Raw genomic sequence first — 19,214 nt, 5'->3', positions numbered from 1 at the left:
AAGTCTGCGCTTCTCTTTGGTTGTTGATGGGATGGGGGTGTTGGAGGAAGGAGGTGAGGAAGGGCTGTCTCCACGCTTTCAGGTTTCATAAGGTGGCCAGGGTGACCCCAGCATAGGTGCCAATATCTTGGTGCTCAGTGTGTACGTCCGGCTCTGCGGACTGTAACTCGGAGTGTTCCCTAGAGGCTGAACCTCCTCAGTAGAGTAAGGACAGAGGGGGCCTGCCATCCCCTCTCGGTGGGGGGCCTGGGCGAGTAGCTATTAAACCCTGAGAGAGTTAGAGGCTCAGGCTGAGCTGATCTTGAGGCTTGGTGGGTTGGGATTCAAGGGCCACCCTATCGCGGAAGTTCTTGTTCGGGGCTCTGGCTGCTCCTGTGTGGCTCAGAGGGAGGGCGCTACGATGGGGGAAGGGTCCCCTTTAGCCGGGGCTCCTGAACTGCAGGGGCCGCTCTTGGGTGTCTGCTGGGCTCCCGCAGCAGAAGCACAAGGGGGTTTCTGCACTGCCCACATAACCCAGACCACCGTGACACCACTTCCCGAATCTTCGAACTGCAGTGAGTGAAGACTGCAGTTGTGAAGAGCGACTGGCTTTGGTGTCAGACAGACCTGAGTTTGCATCTCCCTAGTTCCCCTCAGCTATTCAATGGGGATAATAACACTCCTTACCTCCTGGGTTATGGTGAGCATTCAATGAGATTTTTAAAAACATTTTATTAAAGTATAGTTGATTTGCAATATTGTTTAAATTTCTGCTGTACAGCAAAGTGACTCAGTTATACATATATATATTCTTTTTCATATTCTTTTCCATTATGGTTGTCACGGGATACTGAATATTGTTCCCTGTGCTATACAGTAAGACCTTGTGTTTTGTCCATCCTGTATGTGATAGTTTGCCTCTGCTAATTTCAAACTCCCAATCCTTCTCTCCCTCACCCTCCTTCCCCCTTGGCAACCACAAATCTGTTCTCTATATTTGTGAGTCTGTTTTGTTTCGTAGATATGTTCATTTGTGTTGCATTTTAGATACCACATATAAGTGATATGGTATTTGTATTTCTCTTTCTGACTTTGCTTAGTATGATAATCTCTAGGTCCATACATGTTGCTGCAAATGGCATTATTTAATTCTTTACTATGGCTGAGTAATATCCCTTTGTATATTTTTATATATATATATATACACATATATATATATATATATATATATATATATACACACCACATCTGTTTTATCCATTTGTCTGTTGATGGACATTTAGGATGTTTCCATGTCTTGGCTACTGTAAACAGTGCTGCTATGAACATAGGTGTGCATGTGTCTTTTTGAAGTATGGTGTTGTCTGGGTATATGCCCAGGAGTGGGGTTGCTGGATTATACGGCAACTCTGTTTCTAGTTTTTTGAGGAACCTCCATACTGTTTCCCATAGTGGCTGCACCAATTTACATTTCCACCAACGGTGTAAGAGGGTTTCCCGTTCTCCACACCCTCTACAGCACATTAAGTGAGGTTCGTCAAGCTGATTGCCTAACACGTAATATGTGCTCAATAAACAGTGCTCAGTGAACACTTCTCTGTTCAGAAATCTAGGATCTGGAACTTGCAAATGATGGATGCCGGTTCCCCTTAGCCTACTTTTCCAATCTCTTCATTGTCTGGCCCCCACCTCCCCTAGCAACCAAATGTAATCCATGCTAACCCAGAAATATGCCCCAAGCTGTCCTGCCTCCATGCTTCTGCTTCTGCTGTTGCCTCTTTTTGGAATTTCCTGCCCACAATTTCTACCTGTTTAAAATCCTTCGAGGCCACCTCCTTCAGGAAGTCTTCAGTCTTGCCTACAGCCAGATGTAATTGCCCTCTTTGGAACTTCTATGGGGGTTTGTCTAGATACTTTCTACCATGTAGGAGAGGAGACAAGTTAGTCTGACAGTCTCCCTAGCAGACTCTGAGGTCCCAGAAGGCCGAGGCTGAAAGAGGCGATTCCTTCCTCTCTTCTTGATTCTGTGCTTTAGCAAAGCTCCCTGCACACCTGAAATGTCCTTTGATTGTCTTGGATTTTTTTAAAAATTTATTTTATTTATTTATTTTTGGCTGCTTTGGGTCTTCATTGCTGCACGCAGCCTTTCTCTTGTGGCGAGTGGGGACTCCGTTGTGGTGTGTAGGCTTCTCATTGCGGTGGCTTCTCTTGTTGTGGAGCACGGGCTCTAGGCCTGTGGGCTTCAGTAGTTGTGGCACGTGGGTTCTAGAGCTCAGGCTCAGTTGTGGCGCACGTGCTTAGTTGCACAGGCAGGAACTTGCTGTCAGCTGCCTACCTGGGCACGCTAGAAGCAAGTCCGCCAGCCAACAAGTCTAACTCGCATGCACAGAGCCTGCTTTCAGCTCAAAGAAGCAGAAATAGCTCAAGAAACTACCAGAAAACTTAATAATAAAAGCAAAAAACCTTTAACTCACCAGGGAGATTCAGGAAATGTCTCCATTCAGCAAAAATAAACCTGGGTATTATGATGAACATTCAGAGAAGGAGTTCTTATATATTAAAAATATGATTGACAACATTTTTAAAGATCAATAAAAGTATTGCAAAAAGACTGAGAAAAAATCTCAAAAACAGACTTACAGTGAGAAATAAAAGTCATGTTAGTGTTCATAGCCGCAACACTGAATGTTGGAAAACAATGGAGCAATACCTTCAAAAGGGCTAAGAGAAAATGATATTGAACTTAAAATGTAACATCCAGCCAAATTATCAGTCTGGCATGAGAGAAAAATTAAGGTGTTTTCCAACATTTAGGGATTCTGAAAGTTTCCCCTAATTCATCCTTTTGGTAAAAGATTGCTTGAGGATGTACTCCAGCAAATAAAAGTCCAAGATAGAGGATGACAGGGTATCCAAGAAGCAGTGACTCCAACCCAGGAGAGCAATGTAAAGGGAACCCAGAATGACAGACAGACGATCAGGAAAGAAGGTAATGGATATTAGATCATTTACCAAATAGCAGGAGAGAAATTTCCTGGCAATTAGAAATGCCAGGAAAAACAGAAGCCCTGTAAGAAAATGGTAGTCCAAATATGAAGCAAACTAAATGTAGCCTGTATCCTGATTCTGAGCATGTCTCAGAAGAGAGTATCCTTCTTATCTCCTTCCTCCTTGAAATAGCTCAATTTAAGTGACATCGTGTTACATATCGTTCTCTGTGGATCCATTCACCCTTAGTTCTCCAGTAAAGAGTATTTATTTATTCATAACATCATAAGAACTGTTTATTTCAAGTATCATAATCAGTCTACAGAGCATGAAGGACTTAATCATCCTTACATGATGTATCAAATTGCTTTCAGCTGCACAGTGGCTTAGGCAAATGAGGTTATTCTCCCCGTGTTCCAAGAGGACCAGAAATGGTCGAACTTGCTGAAGGAGGCTACCAAGGTCATCTAGTTTTTTCCATCTAGCTTCACTGTCCTATATTATTTAATTTTATGAAGAGTTAATGAAATTTTAATAAGAATTTTTATAAAATTGTTCATAGTTCTAGAGTTCAATGTGTATCTAACTGACAATTTATAAATATGTGTAGATATATAAATTTAAGAGTAGTATGAAATGTTTAATATTACAAAATATTCCTCAGTTGCCTTGTGAAACTTCTACAAATAGCATAAACTCATGAATGTTCTGGAACACAATTTAGAACACAAGGAAAACTAAGAGCAATTCATGTGTCACACTAATGGGAAATGATACTTTATGACATGAGAATCTATTGCATTCATGCTTTTTGAGGAGAAAGATTTATGAGTTAATTTGTCCTTTCATCTCTTCCACTCAGACCCACCCTGCACTTTTTTTTTGTTTGTTTTAATTTATTTTTATTTTTGACTGCGTTGGGTCCTCGTTGCTGCGCATAGGCCTTCACCAGTTGCTGTGAGCGAGGGCTACTCTTTGTTGCGGTGCGCGGGCCTCTTATTGCAGAGGCTTCTCTTTGTTTCAGAGCACAGGCTCTAGGCAGGTGGGCTTCAAGTGTTGTGGTATGTGGGCTCAGTAGTTGTGTCTCGCGGGCTCTAGAGCACTGGCTCAGTATTCGTGGCACACGGACTTACTTGCTCCGCGGCATGTGGGATCTTCCCGGACCAGGGCTTGAACCTGAGTCCCCTGCATTGGCAGGTGGATTCCTAACCACTGCACCACCAGGGAAGTCCCCAGGCAAGGCTTTATTGGGGCTCCTGCTGCAGCAGGAGGGGTGTTCCCTTGCTTGCTCCTTGAACGGGGGTGAGCTGGTTCCTTATATAGGGTGAGGGTAGGGGTGGGTCCGGGGGTCGGCCCAAGGGGTGGCTTAGGTGGCCTGCCCACCCCCTGCTGGTGCTATGTGGGTTTTTGGTCTCTGTATCTTGTTCATAATATGCCCCAACTGTGCATGCACTCAGTTATTTCTAGTCCCCTATAGTTTCTTTGTATTTTGTTGCTGGAGGAGAGGTTTGTTCAGTTGCAAGCACTGCAGCAAAGGGTCCCAGGTCCCAGCCTGCCTCACGTTCACAGTCTGACTCTGCCACTTACTAGTAATGTGACAAGTTACAAGCAAGTTGCTAACATTTCGTGTCTTGGGGTGCTCCAGGGTAAAATGGGAGGTTTGTCAAGGGCTTAAATCGATGGCACTTGGAAAGCTCTCAGAGCAGGGCCCTAACCATGTTGGCTCTTACCAACCATGCAACTAAGTCTGAGACTCAGGAGGTCAGGGGAGGACTCTGCAGGAGCCTGGGATCCCTACAGCTCCTACCTGACACCCAGCTTCAGTGTTGGCCTCAGTTCTGTGCTTCTTGAATTGCAGCTGCCTGTGATTAACATGGGTTCCAGGTGTGGTTGGACCAGCTAGGTCACAAACATCAATCCTCACCCTGGGCCCTGCAGCCAATCGCAGTGCTTCCTGGGAGAAGGGAGCTCATGGAGATGCTTATCTTTTTAATTAGATTGGGGCCAGGAGGCAGGATCAGGTATGTTGAGGGGTGGAGATCATTCAGGGTCACACCAACTAATGGATGGAAAATCCCCAGGTGATCTCAGAAGAAAGCAAGGAGTCCAGCAAGTCCCACCCCTGGCTGAAACTCGTTCAGTGCAGGATTAAGACAGTTGGCATTGCTCTTACAAAGACTTTCCCAGTTTATTATCCTGGGACTGAAAATTGGGCAATAGTTTAGAAGCCTGGGTAAACGGTAGTGTACCAAACGAGTTTACAAACTTGCTCATCTGCAAATAAAGTCATTTCTTGGAGAGATCTGGAGACTTATTAGTAGAATCATTGTTGAATGAGCAATGTTATTCACAGGAGCAGCTGAAGCAGGGGAAGAGGCACTGGTCTAAGAGCCCCATGGTTCCTAGTTCCAGCTCTTCCAATAACTAGCTTTCTGAACTCACGAAAGTGTCTCTTCAGTTTTCACATAGGTTGACCAGATGACCACTAGTGGCTAATATGGATAACGTCCACCACTTGCTGGGTGATTACTATGCATATTGAGCACCATGTGGAGCTAAACACTCCACATATTATATCACTGACTCTTTCCAATAACCCTGTGGTAGGCATTGTTAACCCATTTTGTAGATGAGGAAACTAGGCTGGGGAGAGTAGGTGATTTGCCCTGGAGGCAGAGCCAGGACTTGAATCTAAGCACAATGCTATTCAGCCTGCCCTGATATCTTTAATTCAATTTGCCATGAGTTCCACTTTTTAAGTGTCTATTATGTGCCAGGCTCGTGAATAGCCAACTACGGTTTTTTTGTTTTGTTTTGTTTTGTTTGCCGACTACGTTTTGATATCCCAAGCAAACTTTGTGGAATTGCAGAATCTTCAGGTCTGCAACAAAGAAAGTCATCCTGCCTCTTTACCCACAAGGCATGTCTGAGGCCCCTGAAAATGCCCCTTATAGGCCCTCCATGATGTGCAGTGCCCTGAGTCAGCCCAGCCTGTCCAACGATACAAGTGGTTTTCCACACCTGAGAGCGGCAGGAGGCCATCAAAGCCCTGACTTAGACCTCCCAGTGGAGAGGGACCCTCCACTCTAAGCCAAACCTAGCCTGGACCAGGTCCCACCCCTACAATGTCAGGGGCCCAGTTCTCATCTCCAGGGGACCACATCTCTGAGCCTGGGGCTGTCGTGAGCTGCAATAACTAGGTGGAGGGGACCCAATTCTAGCCTTTTGTGACATTAGCTTCCCAATTGCCACCAGATTATTGATGCACCTGGGGTCTTACCTTCGATTTGGGAAAGTGCCCTTCCCCTCCCTGTCTTATCCTTGCCCCACTCGCCTCAGGGTTTGAGCAGTGGTTGAGGCTTCTCCCAATAACCCATGCCATGGGTACCATCTGCCTTATTATTATTTTTTTTCCATCTGCCCTGTTTTAACAGATGAGGAGACCCAGTGACAGCAAGGGTCTTTTCCAAAGTCACACAGCAAGGATGTAGTGAAGCCAGAACTTGAACCCCATTTCTTGACTCCAAGTCTAATTCCAGTGGTCCAGCTTCCCAAAGTGAGATGAATTTATAAAACAACCTGGACACATATAAACACAAGGTTATTCCCTTTTCAGTTCTCCATCAGTCTTCCTAATTACCTCAAGGAGATGCAGTTTAGTGCTAGGATGTCTTCAGTGCTCATCCCACACTTGCCCTGTTCCTCTTTTGAAGAGAGAGAGAGAGAGAGTAAGGAGTCAGGGAAGGGATGCGGAGGGAGCCTCAGCCTGCTACAGAGCCTGGCTAGAAATGGCATAACTTCGCTTCATTTCTTCTCTGTCTCCATGGTTACCCCTGTTTATGGCACACGATGCAATTTCTCGTCTATAATAGCGATACAAGGTTTCCTTTTCAGATGAATTTAAGTGTAATAATAGACCAGGCGATATGTGATGACTAAAATAGTGCAGGTGGTTGCTTCTCAAAGGACTGCAGTTGGGGAAATACTGCCCTACACCAGGCTGACCCCGAGTGCTCAAAGCCAACCGGGCTGCTGGTTCTGTCTCCTCTCCCCTCCTGCGTCCTCCCTAGCTGAGCAATGGCACCTTTGTGTGGGGTCGAAACGCCACGAGGAAAGTCTGCGCTTCTCTTTGGTTGTTGATGGGATGGGGGTGTTGGAGGAAGGAGGTGAGGAAGGGCTGTCTCCACGCTTTCAGGTTTCATAAGGTGGCCAGGGTGACCCCAGCATATGTGCCAATATCTTGGTGCTCAGTGTGTACGCCCGGCTCTGCGGATTGTAACTCGGAGTGTTCCCTAGAGGCTGAACCTCCTCAGTAGAGTAAGGACAGAGGGGGCCTGCCATCCCCTCTCGGTGGGGGGCCTGGGCGAGTAGCTATTAAACCCTGAGAGAGTTAGAGGCTCAGGCTGAGCTGATCTTGAGGCTTGGTGGGTTGGGATTCAAGGGCCACCCTATCGCGGAAGTTCTTGTTCGGGGCTCTGGCTGCTCCTGTGTGGCTCAGAGGGAGGGCGCTACGATGGGGGAAGGGTCCCCTTTAGCCGGGGCTCCTGAACTGCAGGGGCTGCTCTTGGGTGTCTGCTGGGCTCCCGCAGCAGAAGCACAAGGGGGTTTCTGCACTGCCCACATAACCCAGAGCACCGTGACACCACTTCCCGAATCTTCGAACTTCAGTGAGTGAAGACTGCAGTTGTTAGGAGCGACTGGCTTTGGTGTCAGACAGACCTGAGTGTGAATCTCCCTAGTTCCCCTCAGCTATTCAATGGGGATAATAACACTCCTTACCTCCTGGGTTATGGTGAGCATTCAATGAGATTTTTAAAACATTTTATTAAAGTATAGTTGATTTGCAATATTGTTTAAATTTCTGCTGTACAGCAAAGTGACTCAGTTATACATATATATATTCTTTTTCATATTCTTTTCCATTATGGTTTGTCACAGGATACTGAATATTGTTCCCTGTGCTCTACAGTAAGACCTTGTGTTTTGTCCATCCTGTATGTAATAGTTTGCCTCTGCTAATCTCAAACTCCCAATCCTTCTCTCCCTTACCCTCCTTCCCCCTTGGCAACCACAAGTCCGTTCTCTATATTTGTGAGTCTGTTTTTGTTTCGTAGATATGTTCGTTTCTGTTGTATTTTAGATACCACATATAAGTGATATGGTATTTGTATTTCTCTTTCTGACTTGGCTTAGGATGATAATCTTTAGGTCCATACATGTTGCTGCAAATGGCATTATTTCATTCTTTTTAATGGTTGAGTAATATCCCATTGTTTCCATTGTCTGTATGTGTATATATGCATGCATATATATATATATATATATATATATATATATATACACCACATCTGTTTTATCCATTTGTCTGTTGATGGACATTTAGGTTGTTTCCATGTCTTGGCTATTGTGAATAGTGCTGCTGTGAACATAGGTGTGCATGTGTCTTTTTGAAGTATGGTGTTGTCTGGGTATATGCCCAGGAGTGGGGTTGCTGGATCATATGGCAACTCTGTTTCTAGTTTTTTGAGGAACCTCCATACTGTTTCCCATAGTGGCTGCACCAATTTACATTTCCACCAATGGTGTAAGAGGGTTTCCTGTTCTCCACACCCTCTACAGCACATTAAGTGAGGTTCGTCAAGCTGATTGCCTAACACGTAATATGTGCTCAATAAACAGTGCTCAGTGAACACTTCTCTGTTCAGAAATCTAGGATCTGGAACTTGCAAATGATGGATGCCGGTTTCCCTTAGCCTACTTTTCCAATCTCTTCATTGTCTGGCCCCCACCTCCCCTAGCAACCAAATGTAATCCATGCTAACCCAGAAATATGCCCCAAGCTCTCCTGCCTCCATGCTTCTGCTTCTGCTGTTGCCTCTTTTTGGAATTTCCTGCCCACAATTTCTACCTGTTTAAAATCCTTCGAGGCCACCTCCTTCAGGAAGTCTTCAGTCTTGCCTACAGCCAGATGTAATTGCCCTCTTTTGAACTTCTATGGGGGTTTGTCTAGATACTTTCTACCCTGCAGGAGAGGAGACAAGTTAGTCTGACAGTCTCCCTAGCGGACTCTGAGGTCCCAGAAGGCCGAGGCTGAAAGAGGCGATTCCTTCCTCTCTTCTTGATTCCGTGCTTTAGCAAAGCTCCCTGCACACCTGAAATGTCCTTTGATTGTCTTGGATTTTTTAAAAAATTTATTTTATTTATTTATTTTTGACTGCTTTGGTTCTTCATTGCTGCACGCAGCCTTTCTCTTGTTGTGGCGAGTGGGGACTCCGTTGTGGTGTGTAGGCTTCTCATTGCGGTGGCTTCTCTTGTTGTGGAGCACGGGCTCTAGGCCTGTGGGCTTCAGTAGTTGTGGCACGTGGGTTCTAGAGCTCAGGCTCAGTTGTGGCACACGGGCTTAGTTGCACAGGCAGGAACTTGCTGTCAGCTGCCTACCTGGGCACGCTAGAAGCAAGTCCGCCAGCCAACAAGTCTAACTCGCATGCACAGAGCCTGCTTTCAGCTCAAAGAAGCAGAAATAGCTCAAGAAACTATCAGAAAACTTAATAATAAAAGCAAAAAACCTTTAACTCACCAGGGAGATTCAGGAAATGTCTCCATTCAAGAAAAATAAATCCTGGGTATTATGATGAACATTCAGAAAAGGAGTTCTTATATATTAAAAATATGGTTGACAACACTTTTAAAGATCAATAAAAGTATTGCAAAAAGACTGAGAAATTTCTCAAAAACAGACTTACAGTGAGAAATAAAGGTCATGTTAGTGTTCATAGCCGCAACACTGAATGTTGGAAAACAATGGAGCAATACCTTCAAAAGGGCTAAGAGAAAATGATATTGAACTTAAAATGTGACATCCAGCCAAATTATCAGTCTGGCATGAGAGAAAAATTAAGGTGTTTTCCAACATTTAGGGATTCTGAAAGTTTCCCCTAATTCATCCTTTTGGTAAAAGATTGCTTGAGGATGTACTCCAGCAAATAAAAGTCCAAGATAGAGGATGACAGGGTATCCAAGAAGCAGTGACTCCAACCCAGGAGAGCAATGTAAAGGGAACCCAGAATGACAGACAGACGATCAGGAAAGAAGGTAATGGATATTAGATCATTTACCAAATAGCAGGAGAGAAATTTCCTGGCAATTAGAAATGCCAGGAAAAACAGAAGCCCTGTAAGAAAATGGTAGTCCAAATATGAAGCAAACTAAATGTAGCCTGTATCCTGATTCTGAGCATGTCTCAGAAGAGAGTATCCTTCTTATCTCCTTCCTCCTTGAAGTAGCTCAATTTCAGTGACATCGTGTTACATATCGTTCTCTGTGGATCCATTCACCCTTAGTTCTCCAGTAAAGAGTATTTATTTATTCATAACATCATAAGAACTGTTTATTTCAAGTATCATAATCAGTCTACAGAGCATGAAGGACTTAATCATCCTTACATGATGTATCAAATTGCTTTCAGCTGCACAGAGGCTTAGGTAAATGAGGTTATTTTCTCCTTGTTCCAAGAGGACCAGAAATGGTCGAACTTGCTGAAGGAGGCTACCAAGGACATCTAGTTTTTTCCATCTAGCTTCACTGTCCTATATTATTTAATTTTATAAAGAGTTAATGAAATTTTAATAAGAATTTTTATAAAATTGTTCATAGTTCTAGAGTTCAATGTGTATCTAACTGACAATTTATGAATATGTGTAGATATATACATTTAAGAGTAGTATGAAATGTTTAATATTACAAAATATTCCTCAGTTGCATTGTGAAACTTCTACAAATAGCATAAACTCATGAATGTCCTGGAAACACAATTTAGAACACAAGGAAAACTAAGAGCAATTCATGTGTCACACTAATGGGAAATGATACTTTATGACATGAGAATCTATTGCATTCATGCTTTTTGAGGAGAAAGATTTATGAGTTAATTTGTCCTTTCATCTCTTCCACTCAGACCCACCCTGCACTCTTTTGTTGTTTGTTTTAATTAATTTATTTTTATTTTTGACTGCGTTGGGTCCTCGTTGCTGTGTGCAGGCCTTTCCAGTTGCGGTGAGCGAGGGCTACTCTTTGTTGTGGTGCACGGGCCTCTCATTGCAGAGGCTTCTCTTTGTTTCAGAGCACAGGCTCTAGGCACGTGGGCTTCAAGTGTTGTGGTATGTGGGCTCAGTAGTTGTGTCTCGCCGGCTCTAGAGCACAGGCTCAGTCGTTGTGGCACACGGGCTTAGTTGCTCCGCGGCATGTGGGATCTTTCCGGACCAGGGCTTGAAGCTGTGTCCCCTGCATTGGCAGGTGGGTTCCTAACCACTGCACCACCAGGGAAGTCCCCATCCTGCACTTTGAAAGCAGTTTCCGTCTCTGACATTGGCATTGGGACCATCCATAAACTCTCTTGGCATACAGTCACTTTTTTAAAGTAGGCTTTATTTTTTAGAGCCATTTTAGGTTCAGAGCAAAACTGAAAGAAAAGTATAGAGATTTGCCATGTGCTCTCTGCCCCCACACATGCATAGGCTCCCCCATTATCAACATCCCTCACCAGAGTGTGCATTTGCTAAAACTGGTGAATTTGCATCGACACATCATAATCACCTGAAGGCGATAGTTTACATTAGGGTTCACTCTTGGTGTTGTACATTCTATGGGTTTGGATAAATGTTTAGTGACATACAGTCACCATCAGAGTATCATACAGAGTAGTTTCACTGCCTTAAGAATCCTCTGTGCTCTGCCTATTCATCCCTCCCTCCACCAACCCCTGGCAACCACTGATTTTTTTAATGTCTCCATAGTTTTGCCTTTTCTAGAATGTCATCTAGTTGGAATTATACAGTACGTAGCCTTTTCGTATTGGCTTCTTTCACTTAGTGATATGCATTTATCTCCTCCGTGCCTTTTCATGGCTTGATCGCTCATTTATTTTATTTTATTTTTATTTATTTATTTATTTTTTTTTTTTGCTCATTTATTTTTAATGTTGAATAATATTCCATTCACACTGTGGGTGTCCCACAGTTTATCCATTCATCTACTGGAGGACATCTTGGTTACTTTTAGATTTTGACAATTATGAATAAAGCGGCTATAAAACATTCATGTACTGGCTTTTGCGTGGACGTAAGGTTTCAACTCCTTTGGGTAAATACAAAGGAGCACAATTGCTGGATTATATAAGAGTATGTTTAGTTTTGTAAAAACTGCCAAACTATCTTCCAGAGTGGCTGGACCATTTTGCATCCCACCAGCAATAGATGAGAGTTCCTGTTGCTCCACGTCCTCGCCAGCATTTGGTGTTGTCAGTCTTCTGGATTTTGGCCATTCTAATGGGTGTGTAGTGGTATCTCCTTGTTGGTTTAATTTGCATTTCCCTGAAGACATATGATGTGGAGCATCTTTTCATATGCTTCTTTGGCGTCTGTATATCTTCTTTAGTGAGGCATCTGTTAAGGTCTTTGACTCACTTTTTGTTGATTTGAGGACATAGGACAAGAGCTGGAGGAGTATTTTCTTAGGGAACAGTGTTAGACACAAGAACAGACCAGGGTTTAGGGTTCATTGATCACATTGTGCCAAATAAGTACTAGCTCGTGAGTGACAGAGGCCCCCAGGTATTCTTTAATAAATTTGTGTTTTGAGTGTTTGGATATGTAGGCTCTCTAAAGCACAAGGCCCAGGACAGGGACCTCTTATGCCTGAGTGTGGGGCAGGATTACCTGCAGCCTTCTCTCGGCCCCATCCATCTAGTATAGGCCTGAGCACAGCCTCTATGTCATGCAGCCCTAAATTCAGGTCCTGGGTCTGCCCCTTATTAGCCTTATAACTCTGAGCAAACCATTGAATCTCTTGAGCCTCGGCTTTGTCATCTGTAAAGTGGGGTCATAACAGGATTCTTCTCCAGGGTTGTTAGTGGAGGCCTCCCCCGAACACTTGCTGGGCTTGGGGCAAAAGCAAAGGTGGAGGATTGTCCTGTAGTTCATCTCTTCTCTTCCCACCCCTGCCTCCGTTCCACACTGTAAACATCAAAGTGCAAGCGCTCGGTCCCTATCCACACATCTCCCATCCTTGAATACCGCTGCCCCTTGGCCATCCCTCAGCCCTAGGAGTACACAGACTGATGGCATGGTCTACCCTCAGGCAGGACCAACCTGGGGAGGAGGCCCACACAGACTCTGGAATTGGTCCCAGGTACCCAAAGCCTTGTCTAGTTGGTGGGATGGGGACAGTGGGGGAGGGACAGGTATGAGAGTTCCAGGTGGATGTGTCTCCTTGGACCCTCAGACTCCTCACCTGTGGGGAGGGGGACCAGAGACAGACCCTCTAAGGCAGGGGGTCCATAGCAGGGCCCTGACTGTCCAGCTCTAAAGTGGTCCTGATGGTGCAGGGTCCATGAGATGATGTTCAGAAACTGCTTAGCCCAGTGCTTGGCACTTGTGAAGTGTTCAGCACTCAATAAATATTAGTTGTTGGTATTATTATTATTATTATTATTATTATTATTATTATTAAAGTGAGACACTGAGGGCTGATTCTCCCTTCAAGATGTGGTAGAAATAAAAGAGATTCTTCAGGTGAAGCATTTGGGTGAGATGAGACGGCAGTCCTGTGTGCACCGGGGCTGAGGTTGCACAGGGAGTGGCCAGCCTGCTTGTTGGAGACACAGGGGACCTCTCTGCCCCCTGGAAGGTGTCATTACCAGCACCGTGTCCTTCCCAAGGGGCGTCAGAGCTCTGCAGTCACAGAGAAGGACTTGGCAGGGGCCTTCTCAGAGATTCACAAACAGAAGCCTAAGAAAGGCTGTAGCCCTATGACTCCCTGTTTACGGAGCACCTGCTATGGGCATAGACCCTATGCTATGGTTTTTCCCTATGAGGGAGGGACACTTTGCAGATGTGGAAACTGAGCCGCAAGAGGTAAGTGATTTGGTCAAAGTCATGCAGCCAGGGAGGGTAGAGCATCTGACTCCCAAGGCCGAGCCCTTTCCATTGCACTGTGGTGCTGCATCTGAAGCACAATTCATGGACGGAGGGGGAAACCCTCCCAGGGAGGCCGCAGATGATTTCCAAACAGAGAGGGTGACAGTGTGGATTATGGAAGTGCCCAGTGCCAGGAAGCACACAGTAAGTCCTGCTCCTTGTTTGGCCCACGGAGCCCAGCCCCACAGGGCACCCTTGGAGAAGGCTCCATTCTCACCCGCTCCTGCTTCTGGGCCACCTTGACCTAGGCCGGGGGTGGAGAAGGCTGCTCCTGGCCTCTTCTGGGTCCTGGTGTCAGGCCCTTGGCAGCATGAATGAACAATCCCCCAGAGCTTGAGTTTACCTCCCGCTCTGCTGAGGGTGGTGGTGTGGGTGAGTGTGGGCTGCGTCTCCGCCTCCTCACCAGGGCCAGCCTCAGGGACTTCAGCCTTGACCGCCTTCCATCCTGGAAGTTGTTTCTGCACTCTCAGGGCATGGCTTTGGAGTCTGTTGGACCTGGGTTCAGATCTCAGTTCTACAAAACTAGATGAGTGGCCTTGGGCAAGTCATTTAACCTCTGCGTGCCTTGGTTTCCTCATCTGTAAAATGGGGTTGATAACGGTACTGACCTCGTGAGGTCGTGTTGTGACAATCAAATGAAGTAATGTGTAGGCAGTGCTGGACCCAGTGCCTGGCAGGTCTTAAGTGCTCAGTATTTTAATCTATTATTAGACTACTTTATTCTTTTAAGTAACAGATCACATGGACCTTAGGTTCTTAATCAGGGTCTTCTGGGGGTTCCAGAGATGGCTTTGGGACAGCCTGTGAATTCCCTGAGATCATATGTAAGATTGACTGAGGTTGTTCATACGGGTATTTTTAGGGAGAGGAAGGTTTATAGCTGTCAGTGAATTTTTAGGGGTGTTTATGAGCCCTGCTCTGAGGGGTCCCAGGCACAGTGCTAGGCTTGGCGGGTCGGAAAAAGACCAAAAGATGTAGTCACAGCCTCAGCTGCCTTGGGCAGCGCCACCATGGCAGAGTTGTGTGTGGAGTTTTCTCTTTGTCTCCCATATTTTCTTTAACCCTTTTGTTTCATCTATTTTTTCTTTTGTCCCCTTATTTTTTGGTTGTTTAAGCTCTTAATTTTTTCCATCTACCTATTCTTTTCTCTTAAATGGAAAAAAGGACCTGGCAGAGAGTTTACTATATGAGAGAAAACACTTGCCAAGTTTTCAAGGTAAATAGTGTGTGCTTCGGGGTGGGGCAGATGCTGTGTATCATCGGTGCTCGTGCAGCCCCAGAATATCCCTGGGAGGGCACACCAGTAAGTGGTGACAGTTGACTTGGGGAGGGGGGGACTGGGGCGCAAATGTGGGAAGGAGTCTTACTCTCTTTGTATCTTTTATGTTTTGTATATTGTGTATGGAGACCTAGTTAAAAATAGGTTTGTTTTTTTGGGGGGGGCTTCCCTGGTGGCACAGCGCTTAACTTAAGAATCCGCCTGCCAACGCAGGGGACACGGGTTCGCGCCCTGGTCCGGGAAGATCCCACATGTTGAGGAGCAACTAAGCCTGTGCACCACAACTACTGAGCCTGCACTGTAGAACCCACGAGCCACAACTACTGAGCCCGTGTGCCAAAACTACTGAAGCCCACGTGCCTAGAGCCTGTGCTCCGCAACAAGAGAAGCCACCGCAGTGAGAAGCCCGCGCACCACAATGAAGAGTAGTCCCCGCTCGCCTCAACTTGAGAAAGCCCACACGCAGCAACGAAGACCCAACACAGCCAAAAATAAATAAATAAATAAAAGAATCTCCCAGCCAATTCAGGGGACACAGGTTCAAGCCCTGGTCTGGGAAGATCCCACGTGCCGCAGAGCAACTAAGCCCATGCGCCACGACTACTGAGCCTGCCGTGTAGACTGAAGCCCATGTGCCTAGAGCCCATGCTGAGAAGCCACCGCAACGAGAAGGCTGTGCACTGCAACGAAGAGTAGCCCCTGCTCGCTGCAACTAGAGAAAGCCCGTGCGCAGCAATGAAGACCCAATGCAGCCAAAAAATAAATTAAAAATAAATAAATAAAACCTTACTTAAAAAAAAAAGATTAGGTTACCCCGAAAGCGGACCCTGTACAAGTAGTTTCTTTGCGTGGGGATCCCAGGAAGCCCTGGAAAGAGGATGGAGAAGTGAAGCAGAGAAGGAAGGAAGCCAATACGGAGTATGTTTACGTCTGTGGGCTATCGGAGTTCATTGCTGCTGAGGACTTCTGGAGGACGGTGTAGAACATGACTCAGATTTGTCCCATTGTAAGGGTAAAAACGCTGATGTTATGAATTCACTAACTCCTGTTTGTCATCTGTTAAGGGCTGTTCCCAGGGACGGCCTGCCCTGTGCATGCGTCAGGCAAGCTCGTGCTGCACGAGAAAACCCTCAGGCAGAGCAGTAGGACCTCGGGGTTAGCACCCATCTGCAGAATGGGTACAGGCTGGCGCCTCCTGTATCTTCATGGGACCAGCCCTTCTTGGTCCTGCTGGGCTAGGGTAAAACATTGCTCTGAGCCACCAGACAACCACGAGTGAAAACTTTATTGCTCCAAGCACTTTATATGAATGTCACCACCACCTGACCTGGGCAAATATATAAAAAGCACAACCTATTGTACAGTCATTCCAACTCCTCGACTAATGCACTGTACAGGTGCTTCCCAGGCCTTGTCCCCAGCACGATGGATGCATTTCAGTGGCAGCAGCTGCACTTGTCCGAAGCCCCTTTGCAGATGCAGCCCTTGGCACACTTGGCGCAGCCCGGGGGGCAGCAAGGACAGCAGCCTGGAAGGGGCAGGAGATGGACAGATCAGCTTTGGGTCAACACTCTTATCTGACCACTTCCCCCTTCACCACTTAGAAGGAAGTAGAAAAACAAGAGCATGCTACACACAGGTTCCGATCCACATGAGCAAAAACCCTGGGACAGGAAGTGGTGGGATGTTAGAGCTGGAAGGGACCTCAGGGGTCACCAGAGTCCATCAGAGGCCAGGGAGGGGAAGGGGTTGGCCCACCGCCGTTGGACAGTGGCAGAGCCAAGGGCTCCTGACGCCAGGCCATTCCCTTCACTACCGGGCAGGCTGGAACCTCCCCTCGGCCCTCTTCTTATCCAAACCCCTGAAACACTGAGGATGCCCTCACCCCCAGGTCAGCTGCAGCCCGCGGGACTCAGCTTTCATTTCAGATCCCTCCCAAATGGGTAAAGGCATCCAGGACCCCCTCAATCCCACCGTGGCTGGAGGGTTGAGGATGACAGAAACGGACTCCCAGCTCCCCGCCAGCAGTGCATGGCCCTGGTCACTAGACTCACTTTTTTGACATGTTTTACAGCTGCAGGTTTTGCATTTGCAGTTGTCTCCGCAGCTGCAGGTTCCTCCTAGGAGAAAGGACAGAGCCACAAGCATGAGCATCGAGGTGGAGCGGGCACACAGGCGCGCCACAGGCCATCTAGGCGGCCGGGGGTCTGGGCTGCCCTTGGTCAGTGGATGGACAGGAGGTTGAAGATGCTGGTTCCCAGTCACAGTCCATGGAGAGAAACTGGGGGGGACTACATCAGAATCCCTGGGGGTACTCATTAAAATGCAGATTCCTAGGGCCAGCCTTTGAGATATTATGATTCATAGGTCTGGGTGGAGAAAGGGAATCAGTATTCTTTAAAAAGCAACCCAGGGACTTCCCTGGTGGTCCAGTGGTTAAGACTCCTCGCTTCCACTGCAGGGGGCATGGATTGGATCCCTGGTCAAGGAACTAAGATCCTATGTGCTGCTCAGTGTGGCAAAAAAATAGAAAAAAAAAAAGCAACCCAGATGATTCTGATGTACAATCAGGTTTGAGAACCACTGAGTTAGGCCAAGCCCAAGGTCCCCTGGGGACTGTCGAAAACTTTAGGGTATCAGGCAACATGGAGATCCTGAATGTGTAGGAGGAAGGGCAAAGGATATAAACAAGCCCAAAGTGAGAGTCACAGCTACCACTTGTTTCCATATCATAAAACCATCTATATTTAAAAAAAGAAAATCACCCGCTTCTTGTTTTGAGTTTCAAGATGCTGGAAGCTTCTGTCTTTTTGGCAAATTTTGGGGACAGACATGTCCTGTTAGGAACCAGGGAGGCTTGTGAGACTTCTTGATGCCGTTTCCAAAGGTCATAAAAACCAAGATGGCTCTGAACCCTGACTCACTTCTCCTGGCCAACATGCTTCCATGGAATTAAGCAGTTTCAGACTTGGAGATCCGCATATGCTTCTAATAACTCCCCGGACATCTGCAAATGCTTTATGATTTTAACCCTTTCACAGCAACCCTAGGAGGTGGGCAGCTGGGGATAAGTAACCCTATTTTTCAGATGAAGAAACAGGCTTGGAAATAATAAGTGTCAGGAGTGGATGGGAGCAATGGACCAGAAGCAGGTTGGTCTGGGCCAGAGCTCTTCCCCCGCCCTGGTGGCTGCTCCCAGAGGCTTGCCGCTAGGTCCCACCACAGTCATTCCTAAGCCAGGTTATTAATTCTAGCAAATCAAGCTGGTATCCAACAGAGAGCGGGAGCCGCCGCAGAGGTGGCCAGTCTGACACAAACCCCATTGGTGCTTCTAATTGGAAGAAGAGAAGCATTAATCGCAGTCCTGCAGGCTCCCTGTGGGAAGCTGGCGAGAGGTCACAGCATCCCAGGGTGGGCATCCTTACTCACCAGACATGCAGGTGCATTTCCCAGGGTCCATGGTCCAGTTGTCTGAGAGGCTGTGGTGCTATCACAGCTGGTGAAGTGAGGCTGAGTGAGCCGTCACCAGAGGCTCCTTTTTATGGCTGTGTGGGTGTAGACCTGGGCTCGCCTCGCCTCTCCCTGGGGCTAGACGCTGTGCACACAGCCCAGCCATGGGCTGGGTGTCGGCAGAGGAGGGCAGAGGAGAGGACAAGCAGTACAGTCATTTAGGTGGCTTTTCACAAAGGGTGCAGGTGGCTGTACCTGCCACCTGCTGAGGTGTCAGGGAGCCAGGCTTAGGCTCAAATTGCAGTCACATCATGCAGATTGGGAGCTACCTGTGTCCCCCCCAACTCCTACACATACTGTTATCTGCCATTTCTGTTCCTTCCTTCACAGGGGCTGCTCCTGTCCTGGCCCGGGGTCTCATCTGTCTCCCCTGGTTGACTATGAAAGCCCTTTACCATGTGCAGGCGGGGGCCCCTATTCTGTACCCTGGCTTTAGAAGGCCCCCAAAAGTCAGGGGCAGGTGCCCACTCAGAGCCTGTAACCTC

The 19,214-nt window shown here is 46.7% G+C and overlaps 1 protein-coding gene across 1 annotated transcript; it reads right to left on the bottom strand.

Moving 5' to 3' along the window:
• Nucleotides 1-16,489: 16,489 nt before the first annotated feature.
• On the bottom strand, nt 16,490-18,788 carry MT4 (metallothionein 4). Its single transcript, XM_004286374.3, has 3 exons — nt 18,649-18,788; nt 17,274-17,339; nt 16,490-16,747 (listed from the first exon to the last, which is right to left on the bottom strand). The coding sequence occupies exons 1-3, from the start codon at nt 18,677-18,679 to the stop codon at nt 16,656-16,658; spliced, it is 189 nt and encodes a 62-aa protein (XP_004286422.1). The 5' UTR covers nt 18,680-18,788; the 3' UTR covers nt 16,490-16,655.
• Nucleotides 18,789-19,214: the final 426 nt, after the last annotated feature.

This window comes from Orcinus orca, chromosome 20 (assembly GCF_937001465.1).
Source record: "Orcinus orca chromosome 20, mOrcOrc1.1, whole genome shotgun sequence".
Lineage (NCBI taxonomy): Eukaryota > Metazoa > Chordata > Mammalia > Artiodactyla > Delphinidae > Orcinus > Orcinus orca.
This window is presented reverse-complemented; position numbering and strand designations above follow the sequence as displayed.